Source organism: Colletotrichum godetiae (genome assembly GCF_030913485.1).
Source record: "Colletotrichum godetiae strain CBS 193.32 chromosome Unknown BDP55scaffold_32, whole genome shotgun sequence".
In the NCBI taxonomy this organism is placed as follows: Eukaryota; Fungi; Ascomycota; class Sordariomycetes; order Glomerellales; family Glomerellaceae; genus Colletotrichum; species Colletotrichum godetiae.
This window is the reverse complement of record NW_026851280.1, coordinates 393,788-410,662: the sequence shown is the minus strand read 5'-3', so window position 1 is coordinate 410,662 and position 16,875 is coordinate 393,788. Positions and strand designations below refer to the sequence as shown.

General features: G+C 50.6%; 4 protein-coding genes across 4 annotated transcripts; 2 read left to right on the top strand and 2 right to left on the bottom strand.

Moving 5' to 3' along the window:
* Positions 1–1,425: 1,425 nt before the first annotated feature.
* BDP55DRAFT_556859 (cytochrome P450) lies at positions 1,426–3,409 on the top strand (the record flags this gene model as incomplete). The annotated part of the gene is made up of 8 exons (XM_060569632.1): positions 1,426–1,651; positions 1,720–1,780; positions 1,843–2,107; positions 2,172–2,378; positions 2,450–2,779; positions 2,842–2,952; positions 3,018–3,178; positions 3,235–3,409. 8 exons carry the CDS (start codon positions 1,426–1,428, stop codon positions 3,407–3,409), a joined length of 1,536 nt encoding a protein of 511 aa, XP_060427304.1.
* Positions 3,410–3,480: 71 nt separating this feature from the next.
* Positions 3,481–5,227, bottom strand: BDP55DRAFT_614501 (tannase and feruloyl esterase; the record flags this gene model as incomplete). Its single annotated transcript, XM_060571242.1, has 2 exons — positions 5,146–5,227; positions 3,481–5,090 (listed from the first exon to the last, which is right to left on the bottom strand). Exons 1-2 carry the CDS (start codon positions 5,147–5,149, stop codon positions 3,481–3,483), a joined length of 1,614 nt encoding a protein of 537 aa, XP_060427303.1. The 5' UTR covers positions 5,150–5,227.
* Positions 5,228–7,126: 1,899 nt separating this feature from the next.
* BDP55DRAFT_670797 (ankyrin repeat-containing domain protein) lies at positions 7,127–14,037 on the bottom strand. Its single transcript, XM_060575408.1, has 8 exons — positions 13,673–14,037; positions 13,390–13,621; positions 13,276–13,329; positions 12,900–13,217; positions 12,564–12,843; positions 12,394–12,504; positions 9,734–12,326; positions 7,127–9,637 (listed from the first exon to the last, which is right to left on the bottom strand). The coding sequence occupies exons 1-8, from the start codon at positions 13,747–13,749 to the stop codon at positions 7,390–7,392; spliced, it is 5,913 nt and encodes a 1,970-aa protein (XP_060427302.1). The 5' UTR covers positions 13,750–14,037; the 3' UTR covers positions 7,127–7,389.
* A 940-nt stretch (positions 14,038–14,977) lies between these two features.
* BDP55DRAFT_556822 (XPG domain-containing protein) lies at positions 14,978–16,327 on the top strand (the record flags this gene model as incomplete). The annotated part of the gene is made up of 4 exons (XM_060569629.1): positions 14,978–15,076; positions 15,129–15,133; positions 15,184–15,745; positions 15,809–16,327. The coding sequence occupies 4 exons, from the start codon at positions 14,978–14,980 to the stop codon at positions 16,325–16,327; spliced, it is 1,185 nt and encodes a 394-aa protein (XP_060427301.1).
* Positions 16,328–16,875: the final 548 nt, after the last annotated feature.

The window sequence follows — 16,875 nt, the reverse complement described above, 5'->3', positions numbered from 1 at the left end:
AGGAACACATTAACGGGAAAGTGAGCTTTCTCGAAGAGCAAGATGGGAAGTCACATTGAGTCGGTCCTGCGGATGAAAGCTTGAAATCAAGAAGTGCATGAGTTGTAATGGCTTTAGATTATTTCCAGGTCTGAACGGTCTAGCTTCTCGACACTTCGTATGTCTGTCTAAGAGAAGATACGTGTACAGACTAATGACGCATTCAACTGCGGGCTGTCCAAGATAGCGAAAAAATAATATCCCGCCGGCAAGATAACTTATGGATGTTTCAAACGAAGTAAAATGCCAAATTTAAACTCATCACATGAGTTCTTACAGAAGCAGAGTCTCGCAATTGACGCCTCCAAGGACTCAGTTTAAGGTACTAAGAACTAGGTGACGTCTGGCTCTGCCTCGAACATTTGTGAAAAAGTGACGAGTTTATGCCTTTTGCTTCAAGGTCTTATGGAATGTCAGTTGCGAAACATAATATATCGAATCTCGTCTTTTGGTCCTCGTTAGCGCACGCAAAGTCCTCGCATCATCTCATCATTTGACATTGCTTGTAGGTGGAACCGGATACCGGGAATTGAATCTATCAACGTGATATTGGTTCAACCAATCATGACCCGCTTCACAATAATGTAAATAATAGAGGGGCTTTATCGGCCTTCTTCGGAGCTGGGAAAAGCGATCATCATCAACAAAAAGTCAAACGCCACAGGCAGAAAACTCCACAGGTGTTTGCTTTGTGGCGCCCAGCTGAGGTAGGTTTACATGGGTGTTCTACTAGTCGATACTGATTAGAGTGATGCCCCGAACCTTCCGACTGGATACTGGATATTGCGGATAATCGGCCCACACCAGATTGGGCGTCTTGTTTGCTTGCTCAACGTGGCACGCACCCAATCATTCTCATACACGTTGCCATCCCTCCGGATGCCTTGGTAGATATGTATTGTAGAGCGGTTGAATCTTCTTACAGGATGCCTCTCCCCTGCGGGAACTGGGAAGGCTTTCCAATGATCGTTGGGTACATGGCCCGTGGCATGGAGGAGTTCGCCAAGTTGCCAAACATTCCTTGGCCAGCTACGCCGCGTGACCGCCTCCGCGTGACAGAGAGCGCTTAAATGTGGTAGCAAACAATGGTGATCTTTCTTCAGTTGCTCTGTTGAACATTCAAAGACTCCGCGGTCCACAAGCTCAACACCGTCAATCTGATACATGGTTTTCAAATCAACATCTCAAATTTGTCTGCTTGTCTTACCTGAAATTAACAGACTCAAGTATTGTGATAGGGCTATGCCCTCAAAGGTCCATCGAAAGATAAGAAAACTTCAGGATATCACTTGACTTTAGAAATAAGCCCCGCGCCATCATCTGGGTCATGCCCAGGTGTAGTCTTCCAAAGACCAACCTTATTGAGTTATCTACTTTTTCCCGACGATGGCTCTGTTTCAACTACGCGAGATTCTCTGTTCGCCAAGCACTCTTGCCCTGTGCTTCTCTATTTATGTCATAGGTGGTGTATTCTACAGGCTCTTCTTCCACCCGCTTAGAAAGATTCCTGGTCCGTGGTACGCTGCAGCGACATACTGGTACGAATTCTACCAAGATGTGATTCTCAACGGCAACTACGTGAAGGAGTACCCTGATCTTCACGCCAAGTACGGTAAGTGAAATGCTCGCGATACATACATGCGTTCTTGGCTGTGTTGTGCATGCTGATACATCGTTCAGGCCCAGTTGTTCGGGTGTCTCCCAGTCGTGTGCATGTCAGTGATCCAGATTACTTCAAGGAGTGAGTTGAGCTCTATTCGTAAGCTAAAATTCAACGGACGTCTCACTGATGTGACTTTCCAGACCTTACGGAAGTGGCACGAAATACACCAAGGATCCCGACTTCTTTCAGAGTGCGGGCGGCATTAAATACTCCATCATCATGCTGATTGATCCCGAGGTTCACAAAGAGCGAAAGAATACGGTTCAATCACTCTTCTCTACCAAGCATGTGGACCACCTGGCGCCTGTCGCTTTAGATATTGTGCAGAGAGCCATGGCAAAAGCACAGCGCGCCTTCGAGAACGACCAGTCGATCAACTTGCAACCATTTTACCAATGCATTACCGTAGGTTGCTTCTCCGGGATCTTCTCTAATACGACTGCAAGGCTGAGTGCTGAACTTCTTCTAGGTTGACACCATCATGCCTGTTCTATTTGACAGACAATTGAACTTTGTTGATTCTGACGAAGACGAACCACCGTTTTTGAGCATGCTAGCCAAGTTCGTCGACCAATTCTTTCTTACCAAGCACTTTCCCATGATCAGCCATATTGCTATGAGTCTACCCCTCAGTGTAGCAAGGATGATTTTGCCGGATTATGTTGCTTTTCGAGAGGTTAGTGCGGTCATTGCAAGATGTGGTCAATCATCAAAAGGCAACATGAGCTTGAGCTGATGATCAAATAGCAATGCACCACGTGGATCAAAGAAGACGAGGAGAAACAACGAAACGGCAAGAAGACTACGGATGACGGCCGTAACACTTATTTCGGTCTTCTCCTAGAGGCAGAAAAGACCAAAGTGTCTCATAAGCTCAGCCAAGACGCACTCGTCGACGAAGCACTGTCGGTGTGTTTTGCCGGCACTGATACGAACAGCATTGCTCTTAGCTTTGGCACATTCTTCTTGCTGAGAAACCCGGATAAGCTTCAGAAGATGCTGGACGAGTTGAAAGGTGCTCCTACGAATGGTGATGGTTTATATGAGTACTATGCTGTTTCGAAATTGCCATACCTTGTAAGTGCGAGAACATTTGACAGGAAGATTGGGCTTCGCATGCTAATTCTCCATGATTCCAGACTGCAGTCATCAAGGAGATACTTCGTCTCGGTTCTCCAGTACCTGGCATTATTCCGCGCAGAGTCCCTGCTGGCGGCGCTGCCGTTGGAGGACATTTTATTCCAGAAGGCGTAAGTGACAGATCGAACCAGCTATACTGTGTGTTCATATTTCATTGACTCTGTCACTCTCCAAGACTACGGTTTCGCAGGCCCTTCGATTCATTCATGACAATCCGGATGTGTACCCGGAGCCCGAAAACTTCGTCCCCGAGAGATGGCTCGGCAAAGCCGGCTGGGAACTGGAGAAATACTATGTGCCATTCAGCAAAGGTCCACGAGCTTGCATAGGCTTGAAGTAAGTTCACATACGCTCGACCTCCTAGGGAGAAAGTCAGGCCTAAACTGAAACAGCATTGCATATCTCGAACTTTACCTCTGTTTTGCAAACCTTTTCAGCCGCTTCGAGATGGAACTATACGAGACGAATGAGAGCACCTTCAAGTGGGTAGACAATGGCGTTTCGAGGCTGTTAAATCCAATTAGAGTCAAGATCAAGTCGATTAGGGGGGTCGATCTGCGAGTTTAGGGTGGCAACTGCGATTCCCTAGATATTTCAACCGAGTCTGTTTCATGCTGAGGTAGCAGGACAGGTAGACACTAGATACATTCCCAGCCATCTGGCTTCGAGGGGTCGCCCTGTCCCTTGAATACGTTTCGTGTGGGATATTTACAATGCCTCCTCTGCAGATCGACCTCCCCGGAGGCCGTCAAGCGGCTACCAAGAATGAACTCGGGTGCCACGCCCTCCTCAACCCAGCGAACAATTGCCGCCAACACGTTAGCATCTGGGTCGTACGACGCGAATGTCTCCGGGTTGCCACCTATCATGCTAGCCCCAGTGCCATCGCGGCAATGCGCCATGCCAGAAATTCGGAAATACCGGTAAAAGTCGTCCAGCTCCTTTGAAGGAAGGTTCATGGTACGTGATACATGGTTATAGTACCTCTCTGAGTTGTCACTGCTGATCGCATTGTCCTGCATGCCATGGTAATGCAGGACCTTGACTCCACGATCCTTAGCCGCGGATAAGTCGCCTTCCCAAGTTGACACCTTCCATGGATCTTGTTTCGAAGCCACTGCATAATCCTCCGGTGTCATTGTCGAGAGATCCCATTTGGTATCGTTGTAGACGACATATCGCCACCAGTCCAAGGGATATTGATGAGGCTGCCCGTTAAGAAGCCGAGCAGTCGCGTTGGACCCAGGTTGCAGCCGAGGGAAGATGTACTGCCCATCCAAGCCATAAACTGGAGAAAAGATGGCCCGCACAGTAGCTGCTTGCTCTCCGCTCAGACAGCTGTCCGAGGAGCCCCCGGAACAGATGAGACCCTCAGGTCTGTATTGACACAAGCTCGGGTCTTCGAGAATACCGTCTTCGAGGCCGTCCAATCCATCGCATTGCTTGAAGATATCTGCATACACCAGCTCCCATTCCGCGGGAGAAAGGAATCGCGAGGTCTCATTGGTCCCTGTCTTGAGGAAAAGCTGGCCGGTCCAGTACATGAGTGCAATCAGGTCGAAAGCAGGAGCGCCTGCGACGATGCCGTCATAGTCTTCCGGAAAACTCTGGGCCTCCTTGAACCCCTGTCTACCGCCTGTAGAGCAGCCCAAGTAGTACGACTTGGTGTGCTCTTTGCCGTAGTATTGCTGGGCAATCTCCTTGCCTAAATGAGCTTCAAGGTGCACGGCGCGGTAGACGTAGTCCTCAATCACCCCGGGGTTGTTGAGAAAGGGAGCACCAGACGTTCCGTCGTGGCCATTATTGGTGCCGATTGTAGCAAACTGATGTGTGGCCCCGTAGTTGAGGTCGCCGTATTTAATGCATCCGTTCATGCCGCCATTGCCAGTGCCTAAGAAACGGCCGCTCCATTCTGATGGAAGCCAAGCTTCAAGGGAGATGTTGCTTGTCGGCCCTGTAGTAGTGACAAAGACGACCCGACAGATATCCACGCTGGAAACTTGAAAGGGGATTGCGCATGACGGGTGATTGTCAGGGAGCGAGATGTTTGTTCCTGCTGCGATGAAAGTTGTTTCGTGGATTGTCGTGTTCGGGAGACTAAGACGGCTCGCAAAGGATGCGCAGTCCTCTGGAGTGACAGCTTGGGCTGACCCAACCGCCAACAGGAATTGAAACACAGAAGAACGGGAACCTCTCATGGCTGCGATTACTGATCCGACAATGTCTACATCTGGTACGTAGAGGGCAACTTTAAGGATTATTTATTGCCATCATCTTCGTGTGCCTCGGACAGTGTTACTCACTCATATCGCTATCCTGAACTACCGTGACCTGCTACCGCGCTTTTCCGCAGTCCTCGAGGGAATCCGCTCTTGTGCTTGTAGCCAGTCTCCTGGGTCAGAATCCCCGCAGACGGATAAAGAATCGGTTGGTTGTGTCGTCTCTGCAGAGCTGCTAGATTGACAAGCCATGGGGCGACGGAGCAATAAAGTCGATCACTTGCCGTACCAGGCTAAGGATAGTCTGGGGTAGCTTGACAGACGGTGGGGAAGAGTTGCTTCTTCAGAGGGGCTGTTGCCGTCGTTGAAATTAGAGACGCGGGGTAACCAGCCGTTTCCCTGCAAAACGACAACCGGATTCTTGCGCTCTAGTCAGTAGCTCAGCGTTACCGGACGACTACTGACTCTTTTTGGTGATCAAATGCCTCTCGCTAGAGATGCCATGAAGTCTTTTCGGCTCCAAGATGATACGGGTAGGCTTCGGACATAGTGAATGTTTCCAGGCTGCTCCGCTCGGCTCTTGATCCGACGGAGGACTTGCGGTCCCCGTCCAGATACCAACGCCGCGACGATCGTGCCAGCACAAACAGGGAGAGAGAAAACCAGTAACCCGGGTTTACGGTTCCGCAACTGAACACTGGTCATAATTCAGTGCAGGCTGTAGACTTTGATAAGACTTCTCCATCGAAGGCGGCGCTAACTCGATTTGAACCTGCTAGCTATTGGTTCTCATGCCATTCAGTTCAGTATACCAACTCGTCTAATTCCGTGTTCTTTGCACACCCTTTTTAAACTCCTCCTTATCCCTTGCCAAGTAGAGCGCTCCAGCTTTCTTTTCAAGCTTCCAATTTCCCGTTCACATTCTATATCACCATCGTCTTCAGAGGAAGCAGACTCGTCGTCACCCTCGTAATCACCATCTTTGCAGTCCTCGTCATCGTTGGCGCCCCGCTCGATAGCATCCACCACGAATTCGACTCTCCTCCATGGGGTCTCTAGAGCTGTACAATCCTGACACCTAAAGTTCGGCTGGTTGTCTCCTAGATATATTTTGTCGCAAGCAGGTCGCGGGACTCGTGCAGGAACGTATTTGCACTTGGTGAGTTTGCGGTCAAAGGGGATGTCGCAGCTGGAGCATTTGTTGTCGTACCAGACAAAATGACACATGATAGCTAATCATTTGCGTTTGTTAATTGTCTCTCGCAAGAATCGATTGATAACGAGCCTAAGTTGGAAGTGTTTTGAACAGGAATTGTGGACTTACTGCCCGCCGCTGGATGGGTTTGTGCGAGAAAGTCAGCATTTGAGCCATTAGAATGCGGCCAGTGGTTGGCAATTAAAACACTGCTCTCCCTCACGGAAAATTCTCCTGAGCTACAGGTCTACAACCACGTGTGTCACTCAGGTGAATAATGAACTCCGATCAAAGTCGTTGGCTTCTCCTTTCATCTCAAATGTGCCCAGTAGTAGGTGGAAACCGAAGGCTCCTATTCACTCTTCACATCAAGAGAAAGCTACCACCTGCGGTAGTATAAATAGAACCTCTTTGTTCAACTTTCGATTGGCTCGGAGTCTTTAATCGAGAAATAAAGTTTCAAAGACCAAAGAACAAGCCATTGTCTTGCGCCTCTCACGTCTTGAACTAAAGTACAGAACCAATCCCCACGAACACATCGGCCCTTTCGCACAAGGTTCATAACAAATATATTCAAAACTACATATACCATTATACCCAACAATAAACAATACCCTCCACAGGCGAATCAATTATCTCCAACCATGTGTCGCCGCACTCAACATGACCTCCTCTGCACCAACTGCGGCGACGCCTACAGAATCATCATAGGCGAATTCCGGCAATGTCAACGGTACCACCGCCGGCGCTGTGTAGTAACGAGGGTACCTGCCAGTCCACTTAGAAGAGGGCTTTGCCATCAGTGCATGCCTCTGGTACGCGAAAGACATCATCCTCAATGCCAGGATATTTGCTGTCTCGAGCGTGGAAGGAGAGGTGGGTTGTCACAGACGCTAGAGGGTTCCAGAGCATGATCAGGAGGTTAGACTTTAGGGACATCTTGGGGTGTGATGGAAATAGAGGACTGCAGTTGATTATCTCGCCATTCAAGTAGAATACAACATTGAACTCTCGATGCCGTGGTTTCATCAGTCATCAGTACGTTTCAATCTCGTGAGTCGTCGATAAGGGGCCGCCAGACACTCTAAACGCCTCGATATATCCTTCCCGGCATTTCTACGCCGCTGCCCGGTCTACTCATCGATCACAACACCTGAATCATCATCACCTTGAAAATCTCGCTGCGGATAAAGCCACCCAACATCACTCAGAATCTGCTCCAACCTTGTCGCCTCTTCGTCTTTGTATGCCAATCTTCTGCCCGACTCAAGAAAGTAGTTCAGTTCGCTCTGTAGCCTGTAAGGCGACGTCTCGATATCCCAAGCCCATTCTTCAAAGTCTCGTCTCGGTCTCATGAACATGGGCTCCCAAGGCTGTATTCGCTTGTACACCGCGGGCGCCAGCGGCAAGTAAGGACTCCAGGCTCGACGTCGGAATTCCAGGTATCCGAAAGCATGGAGTGCAGCGAGCGAGAGAGTCGTATCTTCCGAGTCTTGCTCTACTTCGAAACAGGCGATAAAAGTTTCCTCTACTGCCCGAGGACTCTGTGCGACGACAAAGTCATTCTTCAAAAGGTCCAAGATCTCATTGATGGGTTCTGAATTGAGGTCAATGATGCTGCGGTCTTTGATGACGGGGATATCGACCAAATCGTGGTGCGACCTTGCCTCGTCGACGCACTTCATGCCAACCCTGAGGCCACAGAGCCGGCAAAATGAAACCTGCTCCTGCTCGTCTTCGTCGCAGAGATCGCAGTTGGGCATGCAAAATACTGTCTCGATGCACTGCCCGTCTTCCCTCGTTACCCATACATCGACGATCAAAGCCTGGAACAGACGTACAGCCTCTTCGTCGTATTTCCCTCTCGCTAGGAGGATGATAGCGATGTCTCGCATAAGATGTTTGTGCTGGGTAAATGTCCGGCTTTCGGCGACTTTCAGCTCTGTAATGTAGCGCCTGAGAAAAATGTCGATATTTGCTATCGCCTCACTGCTGAAGCCCTTGTGTGGCAGATCGATAGCCATGTCCAGAGGCGTATGCATGTCGCTGTTCTTGACAGCAAGCATCTGTTGGAAATGGTCGACGCCAGTCTCAGCTTTCAACTTTTCGCACACGGAGTATACTAGCGTGGCCATTTCAGAAACTTGCTCTCGATGACATGATGCGTCCCTGTGCAGGACATTGTTGCCGTAGTAGTCAACGTTCTCGATGAAATTCGCTAATTGTGGATGTCCGAGTAGCACCTCGAGCACCTTAACGTACTCGCACAAGGCGGCAACTACCAGCGCGGACCTCCATATAGTGGAAGTGTCTCCCGGCCACTTCTGTCCCTTTGCCGGATCCGCTCCCTTATCGAGTAAGTACCGGACAGTCGGGACGTCTCCGCTCCTGCATGCCTCTCCGAGCACCGTGAAGCCGGATGAGCCGACGACGTCGTCAACACCGAGGCCGTGTTGGAGTAGCAGATCAATGATCTTGTGGCCCGCGCCGTTGTCCTCGGAGACTGAGCTACCGACACACGATGTTCCCATTGAGCATTGTGCTGTGATGTCGGCACCTTTTTCGAGAAGGAACTGGATCAGTTGGAGGTTGCCGTTCTCGCAGGCTACCATCAGAGGAGTCTTTCCGTCGTAGGAGGCGGTTTCCAGTGTCTCTGGCGCCATCTCATAGAGTAATTGCGCAATTTCTAGCCTTCCTGATTCGCAGGCCAACCAAAGCGGTGTTTCCTGCCAATGATATGAGGCTTGGCCCGGCTGTGCACCTGCGTCGAGGAGACACCGCAGAATATCAATGTGTCCGTCTCTGGCGGCGATGTGAAGAGGTGTCTCATAGACGAGCCCTTCGTCGCATTGGTAGGTTACCAGGGCTGGCTCGTTTTCAGCGTAGACTTTTACAGTCTCAATGTTGTTTTCTTCCGCGGCCCGATGGAGGGGAGTGGTGAAGCACCCGGGGATATAGGATAAGAAACGCTTCGTATCAGCACCGTAGTCAAGCAGCAACCGCGTGACCTCCGGCTTCATATCACTCGCTTCGATGAGGATATGCTGAAAGTCAGAGTTGTCCGGGACATAATTGATACTTGGTGGCAAAGAGTTTTCAAGCAAGACTTTGATCATTCCTCTGGCGATGTCTTCATCGTCTAGCATAGCGGCGTCGAGAGGACCCGGCAGTCCGTAGGCTTCTTCGAGGGTCGGGTCCGCTCCGTGTCGTAAAAGAAGTTTCACCATGTTTTGGTCCTTGTAGTCCACAGCCACCATCAATGGGGATTTGGCGTACTTCTTCGACTTGCGATTCAACGTATTAATAGGTGACTGGTAGGCAAGGAGCAGCTCGACTATGTCGGTGTTGCCCGTGCTGATATCAACCTCGCTTTCTTCCAGACTAGAATTCTTCTAGTTAGCTTGATATTGAGAAGTAGTAGCAATACAACAAAGTAGTGATGTGCGAGTTGGCCGGGAGAAGCAGAGTCCAACGTACCTCTCCTTATTTTTCGTCGTCCTCGCCATTTCAACTGCCGTGAAAAGGGGCGTCTCATCTGGTGATGCGGGGTGACGGCAAGGACTTGCCCCTGCTTCCAACAAAAGCTCCACCGCCTTGAAGTTATCATCAAAGATTGCAAAGGTCAGCGGAGTCCGCCGGATGAATTTCTTTCCATCGCCTGAGATGCCATTAGAGAGAAGTTCCAGATCAACATCGGGTCGTTTCAGAAGATGCGGTAGCCAATCAATATGCAAGGGGCCTGTCAACAGATGAATCGCAGCGTATCCCATGCCGTCTAATTGGTTGATGTCTTTAACTCTGCTTAGAAGAAGCATGAAGATGTCAAAGTTCTGTTCGGTGATGGTAGCTGTTAACGGTAATTGCAGGTTTGGCCAGGGGAAATGCAAGCTCAGATCAACGCCATAGTCAATCAAGAGCCTCGCAACCTCATTGTGATATTGCATGATTGCTTCGCGTAGGGGGTGCATGATTGCTCCGTGGATGCTCAACATATCAGGCCTAGCTCCCGCTTGGAGGAGTAACTCAACCATGGCAGTTTTTCCTCTACTGCAAGGTACAAGTAGGGGTGTTTCGCCCCAGTTATCCGAGATATTAGGGTCGGCCCCAGCATCAAGAAGTGATGTGACCAAGCGTTCCATAAGGTCTTCATCGCGCGTTTCCAGCTGCGTGCACAGAATCATCAAAGCAGTTCCGCCGTTCAAAGAGCCTCGCTCGTTAACGTTTTTGGTCCGCTTCAGGAAGTAGTCGACCATTTCGGGCTGTCCTTCTGATGAGCCTGCTGCATGCATGAGAGGGGTATGGCCGTAAGCGTTGTGGACCGAGAAATAAGACTCTGGCCTCCAATATTCAATGAGCCTGGCAATTCTGGGGGCTTGATTTCGCTCATACAAGTACCGCCATGTCTTCCTTATAAGCTCAGTCTTCCATGACCATGCCTCTCCACTCCCTGCCCATTGAATCTCGTAGGTGAGGTGGCCAATATCAGCATGAATGAATGTGAACACAGGAGAGACGAACGTGTCATCTATCGGATCGCTTCGACGATGTGTCAGTGCAATGTTCCAGGAGTAATGCGCTGACCAGGTTCTGTAGTTCATAGAGTTGACGAAATCGCCCAGGAGAGGGAGCAGTTTGACCACCTTGTCACCCGCACGACGGAGATGTTCTCCCCAGTTGGTTGCCGCATACAAGTAGAACGGGTGACGTGCTGAGATATCGGGAGCCATGATTGATTTGAAGCATGCGAAGTCGGATCTGGACAGGTACTTTATGCACAAGAATGCCATGTTGGCGTGCTGCTCTTTTTCGCTGAAGTAGTAACGTCTGAAGTGGTAGGTCAGAGACGGGTGGCTGACCTGGAAGTCGTCGTTGATCGAAATGTGAAGGAGCCGGGGGCACCGTTGCCTCACGAAGTTGCCGAAGTCAAAGAATTTCAAGTCAGGGTTTTTGTGAAGAAAGGCGAGTACGTCGCCCATCATGCCTCCGTTCGGTTTACCAAGACAGCCGAGTACAAATTGCACAGCTGAGAGAGCATATTTCCCATCTTCTTCGATCGTCTGGAATAGTGGTAGGAGATCCCTGTCGTAGTATTGCCCAAGCCTGGAAGGGCACGGAAGCATTCTTCCACTCAAGGAGTACCCCTTCTCCTCTCCATTTTCGATCGTAGTCATTGCGTCCTCGATGGAGTACTTTGCGAACCAAAAGAATGACTCTGAGTTGTTCCTAATCCACGATCGAACTCCGCCCGGCGGCCCATCTAAAGAACGAAGCATAGACATGACGTCCAGCTCCCGGTCCACGTAAGTACTGATGTCTTTGCGAATTTCCAAGTCACTCATCAGAATCCTAGCGGAATTAGGTATGCAGGAGGTCATGTTCAGGATCTCGCAAGGGCTATATGTGAACATGAACTTGAACCTCACAGTTTCGCGCGGCACGCCTTGTCCTGCGAGGGCTGGACCAGAAGCTGGCGTTGAGCGAGCCCCGGGGTGGTCGAGGAGACTTGCTACAAGACGGAGTAACTCCCGAGCAAAGGTAATATCACAGTCATCCAGGCCGTCCACAATGAGGAAAACGGCAGTCGTCTTTGGTGGACCGGTGGTATACTGCATCTGGCTCATGAAGTCGCGCAGGATATCGAACAGCGCCGGTAAATCGAGCTGGCTTTTCAGCTGCTGCAATCGATGATAAGGCGCTATGGACTCAGACCAGACTGGTCGCAGCTGAAGGAGCGATCGGACAAAGTACTCGGCAATCGGCGGCTTCTTATTTCTCACAGTGCTGACGTTGCAAAAGAAGGAGAGCACAATGTTGTTATCCGGTGGAGAACGAGGGCGATCCCAGGATAGGTAGTTGGCGACGGACTTGGCCAAGTGAGTTTTACCGCATCCTGTGGCGCCTTGCACAAAGAGGCCCTCCGTTTTGTTGGACTTGACCCAGCTTTTGAAGATAGAATGAGACTGTATCCAGGTACAAGTATCTGGAGTCGGATGTATATCGTGCCCAAGATGATGCTCGTCCCAACGACCAAGTTTGTTGACAAGGATGTCTCGGTGCTTTTTCTTATCAGCTAGCTCTCGGTCAGTACATAGATTCCTGGTCAAGAGGATAATCTCTCAGGATGGGTAAAGGCTAACCAGCTTCTTTCTTTCTGGCCCACAAACTGAATGACTCATTGGTCTGATCTCGCAGTGGTGGGCCGATAGGGATACCGGTTCGAGGCGGCGGCAGCAGAGACACCGGGGGTCCTACGAAAGAAGCATCAGTTTCCTATTTTACTCAAGTGATGTGTATGTGCCATTTTTACCTGGCGGGCCCGGCGGACCTGGAGGCCCAGGAGGACTAGGAGGCGGTGACGGGGGTGGGGGGTTGGCTGTCGTTGGCGCCACAGGAGGTGGTGGCGCGAAGAACACCCGTTTGTTGTTCGAAGAGGATATCTTTGTCATCATATCGCCCACGTGATCTGCCAATAGGCTGTATATCTTGTCTGAAGGGGACGGGAACTGTGTCAGCTGGAAGTGATGGCAGCCTACAGACAGGTTCAAACCCTGCGTTGGGTCCATATCGGCCCTTCGTTTGGGTACAACCTAGTCCACTCATTAGTTCCTAGTCCATACCAAGGAAATAAGACACGCTTTCTCACCAGAGTCTTGTAGGATGAGCCATCTTCGGACGTGATCTCGACTCGGCGTATTGCAACAAAGTTGAGGATTGTCAAGTCTAATGGTGCCTGTGTAAGGAATGTCTTATTGACTCCTCGAACAGCCTCTGCAAATTGTCTGACATCATCAACAGACGGTCTTGTAGAGTGTTTGAGCAGAGTCGCTGCCACTGTTGTTTTTACAGCTGCTAGAACTCCCTCGGAGTCTGTCGAATGGTGAACGGTGTCGAGAAAGACGACGCCGACAATGGACCCTTTGATAGCGAAGTATTCTGGATAGTTCGAGCATAGCTCAACTGCCTAGAGTTGATTGGCTATGAGCTTCAAAGACTGGTGAATGACGCAGTTATCAACACACCTTTTTGACGATCGTCCCCCCAAGCCCGTGGGCAATGAAAACAGTAGAGCCGCCCTGGAAAGGTCGTATCAGTATCCTTCATGGAGTCGAAATTCTTTGAGGAAATTGACCGACAGTGTATTTGCTGTAGTTGGATATCATGGATATCAAGAGCTCGTCAGCATGGAGAGCAATGCTCGCAGGCGTCATGTTTGCCGCTGGGTCCGAGTTGTATCCATATGTCCACACTCGAACCGAATCATTGAAGCTCCCAAGAAAATCGGGGTCTGAGATCCAAGTTTTTCCAGATTCGTCATGATGCCAGCTTGCCTTGGGAGACCCGCCCAGATCATGGACACATATAAGACTATGATCTGTAAGCTAAGCCCAGACCCTTCAAGATTCTTTATATTCTCACTTCACAAGAGGTCGCCATCCTGGCGGCACATGGTTCATGTGAATTGGGTAAACAACATCGAGACTGGGGATAATCATTGTGATGAAACACAAGATGAGCGAGCCACGCGTGGCACGATCGCGAGATCTCTTGGCTTTCGGTAGACTGGCGAGCGACTGATCGATCACAGGTGAAATTGACGCGCTGTTTCCGTTGACAACAATCGGTTACGATGCAGGCGCATGGCAGAATTAATTACACCGCTTACATCAGGCTGCGACAGTTAATATGAGGCCATGATGATGACCGCAGGCCGTGGTCTCTAGGCGGCAACCTCATGTGAGGAGTTGTTGCTGCTAGGGCTGAGCGATTGGATGTGACGCTAGCGGGCTGCACGCCTAGCGGGGTGAACTCGCTTCTGGCCCCCAACGTGGATAAGGCTTCCTAATGGCTGACATGCATTGCCAGCACAGCCTCTGCTGACTTTTCCTTCGTGTGCGGCTGAGGCCTGTTTGTCCGACTCTAGGTTTGTTGTAAAAGCTCTCGTCGTCGGATTTAAGTGGTTCAAAGGTCAAGATGTTCCGTCTGGTGTCACTGGCGGATCTTTTGCAACACATCCAATTGTTTCGCTTTGCCGCGCCGCCATGCATATGTCTGCAATAATACATGTTCTGGAGTCTAGACTGGATTATAAACCCGAGAGAAAACAGCTAGGTGTTACTGAGAGAAGAGAAGTCAGTGAACAAGTATTTCTGCAGTGATACCCATTTCAAGCTCCGATAATAAATCTCCAAAGCAAATCGGTCAGGCAGTCATGTGCGCTTGCCTTGGTCTGACTGACAGGAAGAGCATGATCAACGAACAGGCTAAGACACCACTGACCCAAGGGTTTGGGATACAAGGTTGATAGACCGTGACATCCAACTCTGGGATCATCGTTGATATCTGGTGGTTTGACTTGGGGTGGCCTGTGGAGGTGGAAATGGCGGGAACAGTCCCGAGGTGACCAGCGGACGCCAGCTGGTAGAGAAATGTCAATTTCAATTAGACGCGTGGTGGGGCTGCGCGAGGGAAGGCGCGTCATGACCTCAGCAAAGAAGATGCAGGCGCGTCAAGATCGTGCTTGACCCTTCCTTTCCTGCCACCCCCGGTCGTCAACCCCCACCAATTCACGCCTGCTGCCTTTGCTGCATTCTTTCTTCAACCTCCATTTAACGGACAATCTACCATCTCTGTGCTGTCACTCGAAACGCTCCTCAATCCTACGATCGATCAAAACAATCCTCTCATCCAAGAACCCAAAAGGACCATTGGTAGTTCGGCAACATGGGTATTAAGCACCTCTTCCAGATCATCAAGGAGGAGGCTCCCGATGCGATCAAAGAGGGAGAGATAAAGGCGCACTTTGGCCGCAAAGTTGCCATTGTGAGTCCAGTCCAACCACCAAGTCGATCTGACATCCACTAATTGGAAACAGGATGCGTAGGCTCGCCGTCGAAACCCTATAGCTCGCGCTCGCTAACGAAACCCAGGTCCATGAGTATTTACTCCTTCCTCATCGCCGTCCGATCCGATGGCCAACAGCTCATGAACGAGAGCGGAGAGACAACATCACATCTCATGGGTCTCTTCTACCGCACACTCCGAATGGTCGACAACGGTATCAAACCCCTCTACGTGTTCGACGGCGCCCCGCCCAAGCTTAAGTCTGGCGAGCTCGCCAAGCGATTCCAGAGAAAGCAGGAGGCCACTGAGGGTCTCGAGGAGGCAAAGGAGACAGGTACTGCTGAGGATGTTGAGAAGTTCTCCCGAAGAACGGTGCGGGTGACTCGTGAGCACAACGAGGACTGCCGGAAGCTTCTGAAGCTCATGGGCATTCCCTTCATCATCGCTCCTACTGAGGCTGAGGCACAATGTGCAGTTCTCGCCCGTGCTGGCAAGGTATACGCCGCCGCGAGTGAGGATATGGACACCCTCACTTTTGATACCCCTATCCTGCTCCGTCACTTGACGTTCAGCGAGCAGCGCAAGGAGCCCATTCAGGAGGTTCACATTGATAAGGTGCTTGAAGGTCTTGGCATGGAGCGCAAGCAGGTATGTCCCCCCCCCGGATGATAATGATGAGAGTGAGCGCGTCGTAACGTGTGCGACGAACAGTTTGTCGACTTGTGTATTCTTCTCGGCTGCGATTACCTCGACCCTGTCCCCAAGGTTGGTCCTTCGACAGCTCTCAAGCTGATCCGCGAACACGGAGACCTGGAGACACTCGTCGAGGCTTTCAAGAATGACCCGAAGCAAAAGTACGTCATTCCGGATGACTGGCCGTACCAAGATGCCCGGGAGCTCTTCCTCAACCCCGATGTGCGAAAGGCGGACGACCCGCTTTGCGACTTCAAGTGGGAGAAGCCCGACATGGAGGGGCTGGTGCAGTACCTCGTCACAGAGAAGGGCTTCTCGGAGGATCGTGTGCGCTCCGCAGGCGCCCGCTTGGAGAAGAACTTGAAAAGCAACCAGCAAGTACGCCTCGACGGTTTCTTCAAAGTGATTCCCAAGACGGAGGAGGAGAAGGCTGCGCACAAGCGGAAACTGGATGCCAAGAACGATGAGAAGAAGAAGAAGCAGAAGCTGGAAAAGAAGGAGAAGGCTGCTGCCAAATCTAAGCCTCGTGGAGCCTAGGTGGACGTGGCGGTCGTCGATTGTACAGCGGTGGCTGGATTGCTGCGTGGGAATTTTCCTTATGTATCGAGGAAAGGGCGGAACGGAACGACGTCTTTCACGGATTGCTTTAGTGTAGGATTCGGCGTTTGGGGGTCAAAAAGGAGACCCGTTGCTCTCGGGTGGCAATGCGCATTTAATTGCTTGGTGGGTATCGCTATGAATTGACGACTAATCTCGACAGCTCGATACCTTTGAAATATATTCTGTCTGACAACGATATCAACTTATACACCCTGAAGTCTACATGTAACGAAGTTAGGTAGCGAAGACAACCAGCCTCCCCATGCAATCTGATGGGATTAGGCAGACTAATCCACGTGCAAATAGATGGGGAGTAGCATGCCGAAGACGAGCCGTGGGTCAGTAAGTAAGGTAATCTTGTCCCACGGGGTAATCTACTAATCTAGTAATTGTCAACGCCCTCCAGGTTCTCCGCAGCCTGGTGGTCGGGTACCGAAAGGTCATGTGCCTGACTCGAGGCGCGGTGCATTGGCATCGTGCATGCT